We start from the raw sequence: 14606 nt of genomic DNA, 5'->3' as shown, positions 1-14606 counted from the left end.
AGTCACCAATAATGAGCAAAAGCGAGAAAAAAAAAAAAAAAAAAGCATCCTATCTCAGAAGACAAGCTGTGTTTCCATGGCAACACTGGCACAACTGTTGACTGCCTTCTCTCCCACTGTTTATGAAACACAGGCAACTGCTCACCCAACACTGTATCATCAGCACCATTGATGAGGACGGCTTTTCTTTGTGCTCTTCCTCCCGATTAATGATTTTTTTTTTCTTGTAGGGCAGTTGTGGAACTACAGTCACCACAGTCGGGTCGCCAGGTTCGGTACCATCGGGATGCTGTAGAGATCTATAATAGAACCTCTGCTCACTGATCAGACTGTTCTGCTCTTTAGATGCACGCGGGGGAGATAAATAAACTATCCTCCCTCTAAGAACATCAATTGTCATCTTCAGTTTGTGTACGGATTAAAGAAACAAGAGGTTAACGAGCATTAATCAGTGCGCTGTGTGGTTTTATCAGACAGTTTTTAATCCTTGCTGAGAGCCCGGCTGGCTAGTTCTCCCTGCGTCCAGTGTTTATCCTAAGATAGGCCAATGGTTTGCTGACTGCAGCTCAGACAGTGGAATCAATCTTCTCAACTCACTTACAGAAAGAAAGTGTTTAAAATGTCTTATAATAACAAAACTTCATCATAATCAGGCAACGTTTTAAGTTCCCAAACAGGAACTACCACAAGCTATCGGTGAAACTAGAACAAATAAGTCAAAACCCCAGAGATTTAGGCCTCATTAAAACAGTCAGGATTAGACTGCTTTGTTAAACTGAAGAACCTCCATCTCTGGTGGAAAAAGCACATTTACTAGATTGAAGCCACGGTTGGCGTCTGCTGATGCAAACAACAGCCAATCAGAGACAGAAAATATTTCTCATCATTCACTCCATGCTTTGAAACCATTGCATTCGTATTGATGATTGACACATGGCTTCATCACCAGGTGTACAATTCAGGCTGGTTAGCTTAGTAGTTCAAATCTAGTTTCAAACTAATACGTTACTAAAACAGGCTAAACCAGCCACACATCAGTGATGTCTTAACTAGTAAAGACTTCAGGGATGTATAAATTGGTTATTAAGTCAAATCTGTGGCAGCGTCCAATCAGGTGCAGCATCATTTGGGCTAACATTACATCATAACATTCAATATAATAATATAATATAATAAAAAATAAGCATTACCTGCTGATTTGTATTTATTATTGTAAATATTATAGTATTTATACTATGGACGGATACATGTACATATTTTGCATGGCTGTCACTTAGAAGCGATTTCTCCTGTTTTGATTGTTGTTGGTTACACACATAACTATAGTGCCGATGTTGCTGTCCTCATCCACAGTTTCAAAAGGCTGTGAATTGATTTAGAATTGCTGACACTTGTTTTAAGTGTCCAGTTAAACTGTTCAGTTACTAAAAGTTGATATGAATCTTCCAGCCAATCACAATCCAGAATTATTTAAAATCTCGTTAAGCGTGATACATTTCGCATTAAACACAATAAACAGTTTCACGACTTCACGATGTTTTTAAAAAGAAGATACACAGATTAATGTATTTTATTGTTATGTTGTTTCAGCTCAGCTTATTTAACAATAAGTCAGGACATCAGAGTTGTTAAGTGACTATTTTCAGAACTATTACCGTTCCGAAAAAGCTCTTCCCATTAAAATAATCTTAAGTAATTCAAGTTGCAGTGTGCACTCTGCTCCTTGTTAAAACCCACTTTTAATAGTATGGCTTTGATATTTCGGGGTGAAAAATGGAGGACAAGAAGAAGTTATAAATCAAAATAAAAAAAATGTCTTGATGTCGCAGATTGTTTCAGTATCTACACAGACGTTTTATTACGTATTAGGTGTAAATATTTAGTAACCACCATCGAGCTTCTACTGATATTTCGTGAGGCAACCTGTTTTCACTTAGTGATACATCAAATCTCCACTGAATAGACACAATATATATATATATATAATATATATAACTAAACTAAGTCTGAAAGTGGGATTAGCCGGCACCATAACACTTCACTGCAGTGTGTGATTATTCCCCTGGAGTGTCGTACTTACAGAACTCGGGCTGGAGTGCCGGCGCAGTTTGGGCGACTCTTTGCCGGCCGAAGAGCTCTTGGCATTGATGCAGGCATTGTTCTCAGAGTGGACCCTCTTCACCTGGCTGGCGGGCTTCTCGAAGGGGTCGAAGCCGCTCTGCGTGCGCTGAACTCTCACCTTCTTGTCCTCAGGGATGGTGTCCAGGGGCTTGATGACCGAGTCTGTTCCCTGGCAGCTGCGTGTGGACATCTTTGTGACACATATCTGTCAGATAGAAGAGGAAGAGAAGAGAGGAGGGCGAAAATGAAAGTAAGCATTAAAGAAAAAAAAAAAAAATTCCATCTGCGATTACCAGTGTTCAGCCAAAAAGTGTCTGCGTGCCCGTCTTCCAGATCCCGCCTGTGTTTCATCTCTCTGTCAGCCAGGGTCTCTTCACTCCCTGCAGAGCCTCGCTGCTACCTCTCTGCTAGCTTGAGAACCTTTTTATCTCCATCTCTCGTCTTTGATCAGAACAGCTCCAGCCTCCGTCGCTCTGCTGCTCACACACTGCCGCTGCTCCCTGACTGCACACTCACACACCTCCACCTTATCTCGACACATCACAACTGTGGAACACGCTACAGATTGTTTCCAACATGCCACCCCGGGCACACTCGCAGCCCTGAACTCTCTCCACCTCTCTCCAACACAAATAAGCTCACCAGCTGCTCCCGCACCGTGGACTGTGGATATTGGACACAAAAGACGCAGGCGGCATGACATGTTTTGCCACGGCTCCCTTCAGATTAAATATTTAGAGCCGGGCCCCCCTGCAGGAAGAACTTCTAATTACTCTGATACACACCGAGGAGTCAGCTTGCAACTCGCTGGCTCGCTCTTTAACATGAGACACAATGTCCCCTGTCTGTCACACTAATGTGCTAACATCCTACAAAGAACTTAAACAACACAACAACATAAAAACAAACAGCCATTGTTGGGGGATTGAGTACAATTATAGTGATGATGTTTGCTGTTGATTCTCATTGTGTCATGAAATCAAGCTCCAACAGAACGCAGGATATAACAAAAGCTTGGTTAAAACCAAACCGGTGGAGGTTTGAGGACATGTGATGTTTATTACTGAGGGATTTACTAATTGTGATTATTTTCTATGAAGTCAACTACGGGCCCAAAGTTCTGTGGACAGAGGAGATAATATTACATGATAAATTGTACCTTTTGTGATTGCAATGCCCCCTAACATGGGGGGCATTATTACTCAAACTCAGGCTAACATGGAACAGAAGCTGGTGATATTTCTGCAGGTACAATTTTCCAGAATAAACAACTTTCCACACTTCAAAATAAGTTATTATCTACGTTAGATTCAAATTCAGTGTGTGAGATTTGAAAATTGAACTCTTCTGTAAAATGTGACTTTGAACTCATATATGATAAATCATTCAGGGAATACATTTCCCAGTAGAAGATCAGAGTCAGAGAAATCAGAAGTACTTCCACACAGACCTGTCAGATTACCTCAAGACCTCCCTCGCCAACACCCAACATGTTCCAAATACCTCAATGTGATATGATTTAAAGTAATAATCTTGAAGATTTCCATTAAAATAAAAGTTGCTATCTACTGCTGAAAGGGTTAACACAATGATGACTGTGCCTGTGGTCCACTGATGAAAGCGTGATTATGAACTGAACGAGCCGGGTTTGTGTGGCTGGCCTGTTATTACCAGACCCAAACTTACAGAGTGAATATACGGGTCATGCCATTTAGGATTGTTTCCAGTCTTTGACTCGGGTTCATTTAGAAACTACTGGGGCAGCCGTTAACTAGTCGCATCGACCGTCATCTAACGTGCCGTGCGCCGAAACTTTACCACAGCCGCCACTGTTGGAACGACTTCAACATCATCACACGCTGATTGGTCTTCCCTTCAGAGTGACTCACTGTGATCACAGTGAATACTTGTGTGCAACCGGCAGAGCCAGGGTGGACTGTGAAGACATTCCCGGACAAAATCACCGATTGTGACAGGCTAAGTCTTCAACAGTCAAATTGTGAAACGAAGTTCAGAAACACAGCTGCAGTTACATTTTATCACCATAGATGCCGCCAAAGAGAATGAAACAATGAAACTTTGAGATTGTAACTTGAACCTGAATGTTATTTAGCACTATTCATAACATTGAAGTCAATATTGTCTCAGAGCTCTTTTCATATAATTGAACAGTAAATGTTAAAGTCAGGTTATTAAGTTTGCGATTGTAATACTTAAATGTGAAAGCAGAACCTGGTTGTCAGCAATGGCTCTTAACCATTTTTCTATGACCTATACATAGTATTCTGTAATTTAACTATTATGTTAGCCAGCTTAGTTATAGCTATATAAAAGAACCACCACATATTTTGCTATTCCAACCATGTATCCATGGTTATTAGCGTTATAATTAATGTAGCTGTGCTGAATATTTAACCAATATTCAATTAAATAAAGAATTATTTCAGATTTATCCATCACTTTTAGCATTACTCTATCTGCTGACTGTTTATCTAACATTTAGCAAACTGTATCCACGTTTTAGGAAGCCGCAACTATTGAACAATTTAGTCCATTTTATCCATTACTTTCAGTTTACGATTTATTCTTTTAATCTATCTACTTCAATCAACTATAAGTTACTTGTAGCGAACTATTTCAACTATTTACCTGCAACCTAGTTTCCGTGCACTCTCACTCCCCAGTTACAGCTACCTTGTTGCAGACTTTTCTTTTTAAATCCAATCGTAACTTTGTTTTTCTCAAATAGGTTGTGCCAATCTTTCCACGTACCGGTAGACACAAAGTTAGTTAGCGCCAAAAATAAAGCAATGCTCCAATTTTAATTCATCTGCACATCAAAACACTTCAAGCCAGAAATGAAATGGAATAATTCCAAAAGAAGGAGTAACGTGTAAAATGGGCCAAGAAATACACAGGAGAAAGACACGAGGAGAATAAAGGAAAATGAGAAGTTTGGAAGCATACGAGGTGATGAAGCAGCTCGGCTGTTATAAACGTGAACATCCAGCATGTCCTCGGTGGCAGGAGATCTCATCTGGAACTGCACATAAACTAAGAAAAACAAATCCTGTCATTTAGGACCTATCACGGTACAAAGCATCAATACTGGGTGAGAGTGTCTGGGAAGTACGTGTTCAACAACAATACCACGTCTGAGAATCATGGGAGGCAAAAGGGACATGAAATAACGGGTCAAAGGTCACCAAAGCCCTTAAAACTGTTAATCATACAGACTGATTAAAGGGGACAACAGCGGGCTATACTGCTATATTATGAGTGACATGCATCATGCAGTGATGGTTTTAACTGTCTGAACACACTTTAAATATTAACCAATGACAATGCATGAGCCTTTTAGATTTCATTTCAAGCAGCCACACATTAACTACTTTCAGGTGACATATCAGCAGAGGTGGAGAGTTTATGAGCCTTATTTTAGTATTTTTGTTTTACATCAAACAGTTGAACAGTAAATTAACTGCACTAATAACTTAACACTTAGCAGTCGAAAGGTGCTTTATATGTTGCCTCCTGTTTACCCAATGAAATTATCAAATGGTTACAGAATTTATTTTCTATCGATCAATCAATCTGCTAATTGCTGTAACTCTCGTTAGTTTAACAGAGAATTCGTCTTATTTTTTAGAAAAGATAATGTTATTATTATGGTCTCACGACTTACACCTACTTGATGGATCTGTAATACGTCTCTCACCACTGGACGGAACCTGATCGAGTCCATATCAGATGCCTGATGGAGAGACTGGACGCCCTGCTGTAAGTGTGTGTTGGGTTTCCTAGAAAGCGCTACAGAATCCTTTATAGGCGTGTTCGGAGTGAAACGGCTACACTACACCTCGACCTCACAAAATCACATCCACTATTCCTGCTGATCATTCTGGTGAATAAAAGTATTATTTTTCTGAACTGGACATTATTACATGCATTTGTTTTTTGGTCATGTGTCTAGTGCTGCTTCTGCATTAACAGTGTCGGTACCTCCTGTTACAGTAGCTCCATTGCTGCTGGTCATTAGTGTCATAAAACACACCAGTTCCTGGTTACAGGTGTCTCCTTGCACGTTATCCGATGTCATCTGTCACAACATGTGAATCACTCCATCATTGTATGTGTGTGTAAATCAGGATTCATCTTAATGTCACGAGATGTTACACACGTTCCTCAGAATAACACCCAAATAATACAGCAGCATTTATTACTGTGTGAGTCACATCAGGTGGTCCGGGAGCAGGTGGAGGAAGAAGTTACACTGACCGCTCTCTTGTTTTGTTGCAATCATGACTGCGACAAACAACCTGAACTAGATGGATAACTCAGCGGATGGATGTTCAATTAAGCAATATTACACGAGAGGGTGACCGCATCCCTGCCGTGCCAATAATCACGTTGAAGCACGCTCGAGTGTAATATTGCAATTATACAACAAGTTAGCAACTAAATAAAATATGTAATCTAAATGTATTCATATTGTGGGGCGATTCACTCTCAAAATATAAGACTGTTGTTAGTGTGATCTCCGTTTCCATGGCAATACATGGGGTATGACTACGAACTTGAAAACAATCTGTCGCATCAGCAGAATCTTATGTATGCAATGTTTACTACTCCAGGAAGTAGACCGATCCTTAGCAACCACCTAGCAACAGAGAGGATTTCTAGTCCGTTTTGTCGCTTTCTAGAGATGGTTTCTCAAACTGAATAAATACAGCACATAGAAACTCTAAACTGTTGCTAGCTCAGTCTTGTTGCAACTAAGATATCTGATGAAAAAAAGATATCGATGGACTCATGTATTTTTAACATTTTAGCACCGTGTCGTGTTAAAACCAAACTGGTCAAACTAGCCGCCGCTAGGATTTTAAGTCACATTTAATATAAGAAGTAAAAACAACATTATATTGAATATTATATAAAACTCAATGCAAGTTATATATAGCTATTGATGAGGCAGAGTGATATTTCTCGTGATGAGTGAGGTGATGTCATTTGAGCACATTCCAAATGTTCAGTTGACCAGAGATCTCTGGGTCAAAACTACTCGTATAATCTGTTACGTTGCATTCATGACTGCGAGGAAACCTGAACTAGATGGATAACTCAGTGGATGTCTGGATGTTCAATACTAAATCTACACTAAAGTTAATAAAAATCAATGTGGAGTTAGAAAGTAGTGCCAGTTTGACTTGAATTAGAGGCACATGCCACCTTCAAAACTAATCAACAGATCAAAATGAGCAGCATAGACTAGAAGTTACTGCAACCTATGATTTACAAAACTATGACACCTAAATATTACAAAACCATGGGCATTGGTAATGTAAAAACAGTCTTCTAGTTTCAAGATTTCAGGTTTAGAACCTGGCTGTTGGGTTCTGCGGCCATTCAGACAAAAGAGGAAAAACAATGGTGAACTCTGCCACTGATGATGGGTAAAAGAAAACCACCTGTTTATGTTGGTTTGTTTTTTTTTAAAGAGGAAAGGACCAATCACAAACTGGACACCAAAACTGTTGTGAGTGCGTTTTTCATGAATACATTAACATGTGACAGCTGATTTAAAAAAAAAAAAAATCACAACAGTAGTTCAACACATGGCGACTTGTGCAGCAGACGACCCATCAGTCCATCGCTTCCACTCCCAGAGCCTTTTAGCCAAAGCATCATAATGGAAATAAGAGACCGGGCTCACAGCATTCTACATAATTGGCCCATCATGCTCTCACCTTAATGCTTATGAGTGACTAATACAGATTCAAAGAAAAGCACTTTATTTCTGAGAACCCATCACAGCCTGCAATTACTATATTACCTCTTTAAGCAGAGAGCAGATTATCAACAGATGATCCTCAGCAAAGACCGTCAGTGCTCCAGCTGATCCAATCAATCCATAAATATGCAGGCACACAAGAAGTGGCAAACCTTTACTTCTGCATAAAGTATTAAAGACCCACAAGAAGGCCCTTGCTGTCTGCATAAGTCCTTCACTACACAGTCACTCTATATACATTTAGACAGGGGAAGGGGTCACTGTGAACTCATGGCGTGTAAAATTAAATGTAAACGGGAATTTAGTCGCAACTTCACACTTTGAGCAGGATGACATGCTTATCAATGCATATTTCACACTGTTGATCCTGTACTGGTACGATAAGACTGTGATATAGAAATGATTTAACATTTCATTTGAAGTCAGACATATGTGCATACACTCCCAGATGAAGTGAAAAACATTATTTGGTAACAACAGTCCATGTCATGGTCTGGGATTTACAGTATTAGTGAACAGTCAGCATGTTTTATGAAGGAGAAATGGGCCGGACCAAATCAAAATGTCCAGGAGCATCTCCAAACCAACCAGGCTGGTGTGGTGCTCCTGGTCCGGTGTGGCGAGACCCTTCATACGGTAGTACGAGAAGGAACAAACTATGAGCAGGGTGTTGGGGGACGTCCGAGAACAAGTCTGTTCCATGGCAGCTCCAAATCGTAATTTACCAGACTTAAAAGATTTGCTGTAAACATCTTGGTGCCAGATACCGCTGGGGATCCCGTAGATTCCAGGCCTCGGCATATCACAGCAGTTTGGGCAACAAGGTCATCCGTTTAAATGTCACATATTACCAACAGACTGTTTACATTGTAGCATGGACAGAACTTACATTTATGATCATTTCTCCATTATCTAACAAGCCTCCTCCTCCTCATCCTCATCAGTTCCATGCTGGCTTGTTTAGGTCTCAAACCAGCTAACATTTCCATGCCAACATGTCAAACAACTGCAACTGCAAATCAGCTGAAAGTTTACTCTGTTATGATTGTTCTTAAGGTTTCACTTATTTCTATATGAACAGTGATGGAAGGTTAAGGTTTTCTGCATCGACCCGTCCTCTGGGCAAAAACTAGATTTTCTGGGCTCTTTTGAGCTCCACAGTATTTGGCACTTATATTACTTCTCCAGACAACAACAATTAGTCTGTAACTCAAAAGGTTAATTTGATTAGTCTGAAAATTAATTAATACTAATTGTGATTGATAAATCGTTTAAGTCATTTTTAAATAAAAGTGTCAAACTAAATTTTCTGGTGCAAACTTCTCAAATGTGAACATTTTGGCTTTGCAGTTTTCTATGATGGTACCCACAACCTTTAGGTGTTCTTCACAGAAATATGTTAATTTTAGCTACAGGAAATAATTTTCTGACATTTTAATTTGGGCTTGATTACCGACCAAGCAAAGCAGGCGACTGCCCGCGGGGCCCGAGACTCTCAGCAAGACAAGATGGAGGACTGAGGACTCATTAGAGTAGATAATGTACTGCAGTGGTGTGAGTTTCCAACAACTTTCCGATTAATCAAATTGGGTTAATGCAAATTACTACATTGAGTAAACCTTTTAAGGCCCCTGGGCAGTTGGTGATCCAGCCTCGGGATGAGTCCCAAGGTTCTCATAAACCTCGTTTCTAAATACTGCAGGCGGATGTTCTCAGTATAAACCCACCGCACACCAGACTGCACACAGACACCGTGAACGAGTAGCTGGTGGACGTGGTGGAGCACGAGCAGCTAAAGAGACAGATATTTCTCACAGGAGATGGTGGAGATGTACATTTTGGATGCAGAAGTGTCACGTGGCCCGAAACACGGCGTGAAATGAAAGCCAGAGCGGCTCCGTGTCGTCTGGATGTGGAAACGAACAACGGCACCGTGTTGTTTATCACAGCTCAAAAAATAAGACTGATGCAGCTTTGAGGGAACACGGCGTGCTTCGTGTTTAGATTGTACTTCACTAACAATGAAGTGCAGGCCAAAATTTCTTCACTGCTTCGTGTGAATGACCTCCTACATCTGGCTTTTCTCTGCTGGCAGGACGGGAATGCCCCGCGACAGGAAAACCCCTCCGCGGATGCAATTACAGCATATTGATTCTGGGTGAAGGACAGCCTCTTTAATCACTACTACCCCCCTCTATCACCACCACCACCACCACCACTCCGATACACCAACACACGCATGCATGCACATAAACAAATGGTGATAAACTGCATTGTTTTCCTATCTGTAATGTATTCTGTCCTGCTGCAGTGACCCTGTCGCCCCGCAGGGGTTATTTAAGATGTATCTTGTCTTACAGTTGCCATACAGTAATGGAAAAGGTAGGCAGAAAGTCCCAGACTAATGCAACTATCTACAGAGGAGTACTTACTGATGACATTAGCTTGAACGATGACAAGAACCAAAGAGGCCGTAAAAGCCCAATCAGTCAGAAAGCCTACCGATGTGCTCGGCTAACTCAAAGCTATCAGCCATCTTAACTCGGCCACATTCAGGCTCCCCCACAGCGTTTCACCGAGACAAAGCAGGGCTATCAGCTTGCCTGGGCTCGTCATCCCGGGCTCAAGACAACAGCGAGACGATACACCAGAGGAGAGGCTGGAAAAAAACAGCTCATCCTCCCTCCGTCAACACCGTCTCAGAGCAGCAGCCTTTAGTTCTTTGTTCTTGAAAGGCAGACAGAGCCGTGTGTGAGTGACTCCTCAAACGCAGCAGCTTCTCGTGTGAGGCCTTCTGACAGAAGGAACAATGGGCGATAATGACTCCGTTTAACAGATAGGAAACTGATTGCGGTTTGAGCTGACATCTCAGTGTGGCGACAGTAAAGAAGGAGCCCCTTGTGGTCTTATCTCTGACCACTTACATGTGCACTGTGAGGCTCAGATGACAGACACAGGCAGCCTCTCACTTTATTTCATAACGGGTTATAATCGAAGGTAAGGTTGGTTAAACTGTAAATAACAGGTTATAATAACTCGGATATGAACTAAACCTCCTTCTGAGACTAATCTTTCCCTTTTTAGCTGCTAAACAATCCACGATGTCCATCAGCTAGTTTTTAACAACTGTTAGAGAATATTGTCTGTTTGCTGCTGAACAGGAAGCGTACAGTTGGTGGAGCCACACTTTTCTTTTCTTTTTTTTATTTTGTATATCTATATCTCCATATCGATATATATATATAGCCTCTTTAATCACTACTTCATATATATATATGTATATATACATATATATATACACACACACACACATGTATATTAAAAACAATTTCTGCTGGAGACCAGGTCGATGAGAGCTGAAGAGAGCGAATCAAAACAATAAAACTATGAGCTGTGAAACCAAAACAAGGAATTGCCACATGCTAAAAGGCTCCATATAGTTGAGTCAGGCGAGAACTTCTTGAGGCTTTTGTACGTGACACCTTTCACATGAAGGTATGTCATTTTACATCCTCGGGCAGTTTTGTTTACGAGGTTGACACAAAGGTTTCATAATAAATAAATAAATAAAGTTATACATGACACTTTTTAAACTGTACACAACACATCCAACAGTTACTGTATATATGAAAGAATGTCTTAAAACAATAAAAACATGTTTATGAAAATTGTCTTTGCCTGCTGTAACTATTCCTTCTGTTCATAATGGAGTTCAAGGTTTTGGGCTCTGGTTGGATTATCTTCAATAATAATAATAAATAAATGTCATTCTCTCTCTTTTTTTCTCACTGACTCTCTGCAAGTCGACAGTAGAGAGATGTGTGTCAAATGTTGAAAGTATGTACGCACTGCCCATTGGAGGATAAATAAGATGTAGCTGGTGAGCAGTTTTAGTCTGGCGAACTAGCAGGCGGTCATGGATGAATATGGCAAAAACTACAATATTAAGGGAGATCGTCTTAAATCGGCCAATGATCCTTTACACTGTGGAAACATCCCTCTACGACAGCAGATTAAAAACCTCACTGGTGGGCACTAAAACCATCGACACGGAAGCTGATTCTCTTCCACCACAGACTCACATCACAACAGGTCTCCTCTGGGTTACAAAGACCTTTTAGTTTGAACAGTTCATCTGGCTGAGATTCAGAAGACACAGTTGATCTAAAGCAGATAATTACTACGAGATGCTGGTGCCACTGAACCTAAATAACTTATAACTTTGTATTTGATGAAAAAATAAATAAATAAATAAAGCCTTGAGCCTCAGGTTGGTTTGGGCATAAGATACAGCAATACCAGTCAAACTGTATGCGACACAGACAAAACCCTAGTTTTTGTTAAAGTTGATCTAAAGCTAAAATTATGCTGAGCTGATCGAGTTAAACAAAACAAGTGGATATATTCCAGTGTTTGTCTTTTTACAACAAGATTCCCTCTTTGGGTTGTGGTGTCTTCACTCAGGTCAGCGGGGACAAACTGACCCGGTGATCAAAAGGGTGAATTTACTACTAAAAAGACTTTGTAAAGACTTTGGAAGATATGTACTTGCTGGGTTTGTTCCTTTCTGTCAAGCTTTCTTCTTTCGTTCTTCACACAACTTTTCATGTGCAAACCAAATGTCTTCGAAGAAATACTATCTGAAACGCTTAATTGCATATCCAAGCATTTCCATTCAGACCACCTACATAAGCAGGATAAGTTTACACATATCGTGGTCTTTGCCATTAACCTTGACTAACAAGTACCCGTGAATAAGACGTATTCATTTGTAAGTTTTAATATATTGTTGAGGTCATTTTTGTCATGAAAAAGTATAATTTGCTTTTTGGCACACACACCTAGTTTCCTGTATCCTTCAATGCTGTTGGCCTCCCATCAAAGCCAATGTCACATCTCTCTGCAAGTCACTCTCATTAAGTGCTTCAGCAAAATATAATATGCAAATGCTTTTTTTGGTATTTCACTGCTGCAGCTTTTTATAGTTTTGAAAGCCAGCCTTAAGATATTGTGGATCAGTCTTAATTATCATGCATGGTGGAATAAAATATCCCAACCGTCAGCTGATGCCCTAGATAGAGACTCCGCATTCAACAGCAGACAACATTTATAAGTCACGTCTGTTCACCTCATCATTAACGAGTGGCGCATTTTGACCAGAAAGACCAGATTGAACACTGCATCCCACAGAGGAGCTGCTGCTGAATCCTTAAAATGGACAAAAACGATCTCTATTTCTGAGCACACGGCATCATAAATATGTTGTCGAGACCGGCACACTCGACCTTAACATGTCGGTAAACAGAAGACTTTGAGAGCCTGGATTGAGACAAGGTGAGCTGAGCGAGGCGCAACATGCAACGTGGATGCAATAATCAGACACCACACGTGAAACCTGGTTTGTGTTGACAGACAGGGAGAAGTTTTTCACTCATTTAAAATAATTTCCTTAGAGCCACAATTTATAGGTAATTAGAGAAACTGCAGCTGAAGGTAGTGATCAGCAGCGAGTCGTGAAACCGACGTTTGAAATGTAAGCAGTAAAAACCAGACAGGAGTCATGGCTTTCTAACTATTTGGGGATGAGCACTAATACGAAAAATAGTTCTGCATTTATAATGGTCGAAGTAAACAAAACTTCTAATATCGTACATTTTAAAGTTTTCTTGTACAATGCAACTCCTCTTCTAACTTGGCAACAAACATCAGATGTTTTATATATGATGGCATTAACACCTTACAATTTGCTGGAGAAAGAAAAGCTGGAGTCAAATAACCACGAACCACTTTTCCTTGACCTCGATGGAAAACGTGACGAGATCAAGGAAAGATGTGATGAAGAAATGATGAAGACAACCGTGGTTGCTGAGACAATCCGACTACACGTACACGTAGGAGGCGGACGGTATAGACATGAGTCTGCCTAGTTAAACTACTAAGATTACTACTAAAAGCACATCTTAGATTATTCTCCCCAGTGTTCTTGTAGATTATATAACCCATAAGACAATAATAGGCCCCAAATATCTGCTGTCTGTGTAGGGTTAGGAAATAACCTTTTAATCATTATTTATAAATTACTGTCTATGTGTGATGCTCATATATTTTTTTTCTTAAAACAAAGCAACTTATGGTATCATAATCGGTTTTCATTGTTACTTACATTTTGGTGGTAAGGCTACTTTATTGATTATCGAGTTTTCTGTAGTTACTGGAACATATCCATACACACAATAATGTCATCTATAACAAAAGGCCACATAGATACTGTAAAACAGAAAAATGTCCACTATAAAAAACTTGACAAATATTTGAACTTTCATGAGTCTTTTACTTTTATCCTCACAGCTGTGATGGACCTTAAGATTCACTTGAGGACAAACACCATATAATCTTGTCTCCATATTGGAGATGATTTATTTTTAGTAATTAATAAAGTTACCACTGTTGTACAATCTGTGCACAACTCTCTTGGTTTAATGGCGCTCGTATAAATCCAGCTGCTGTTTGATGCTGCAGGTATTTAACAAACTCAGAGAAAAGACATTTGTGAATGTCTAATGCGTCGCATTAAATGTTGCTGCCGCAAGGAATTGTGGGACGTATTCTCTCTAGTGTACACGAAGCTGAAGGAGATAAGAAAGGAAAATTTGAAGCACCTTTCCGTGGCATTTAGAGAATTCGAACAGCTTTT

At 40.2% G+C, this 14606-nt stretch overlaps 1 protein-coding gene across 4 annotated transcripts in view; it reads right to left on the bottom strand.

The window, feature by feature from the left end:
- The window catches only part of cdk14 (cyclin dependent kinase 14), a 205327-nt gene that overhangs the window by 132949 nt on the left and 57772 nt on the right, over window positions 1–14606 (bottom strand). For 3 of the 4 annotated variants that reach the window (XM_069702140.1, XM_069702141.1, XM_069702143.1), the window contains one exon: window positions 2081–2326. In XM_069702140.1, the coding sequence (XP_069558241.1) occupies window positions 2081–2326 (246 nt within the window). Of the gene's footprint in view, window positions 1–2080; window positions 2327–2414; window positions 2546–14606 lie in introns of those variants that run through there. The other variant, XM_069702142.1, reaches the window with a different exon arrangement.

The sequence above is a fragment of the Brachyistius frenatus genome, unplaced genomic scaffold (assembly GCF_029030835.1).
Source record: "Brachyistius frenatus isolate BFR_SWC_R1_liver_20210118 unplaced genomic scaffold, ASM2903083v1 Contig_40, whole genome shotgun sequence".
NCBI classification, from domain to species: domain Eukaryota; kingdom Metazoa; phylum Chordata; class Actinopteri; family Embiotocidae; genus Brachyistius; species Brachyistius frenatus.
This window is presented reverse-complemented; position numbering and strand designations above follow the sequence as displayed.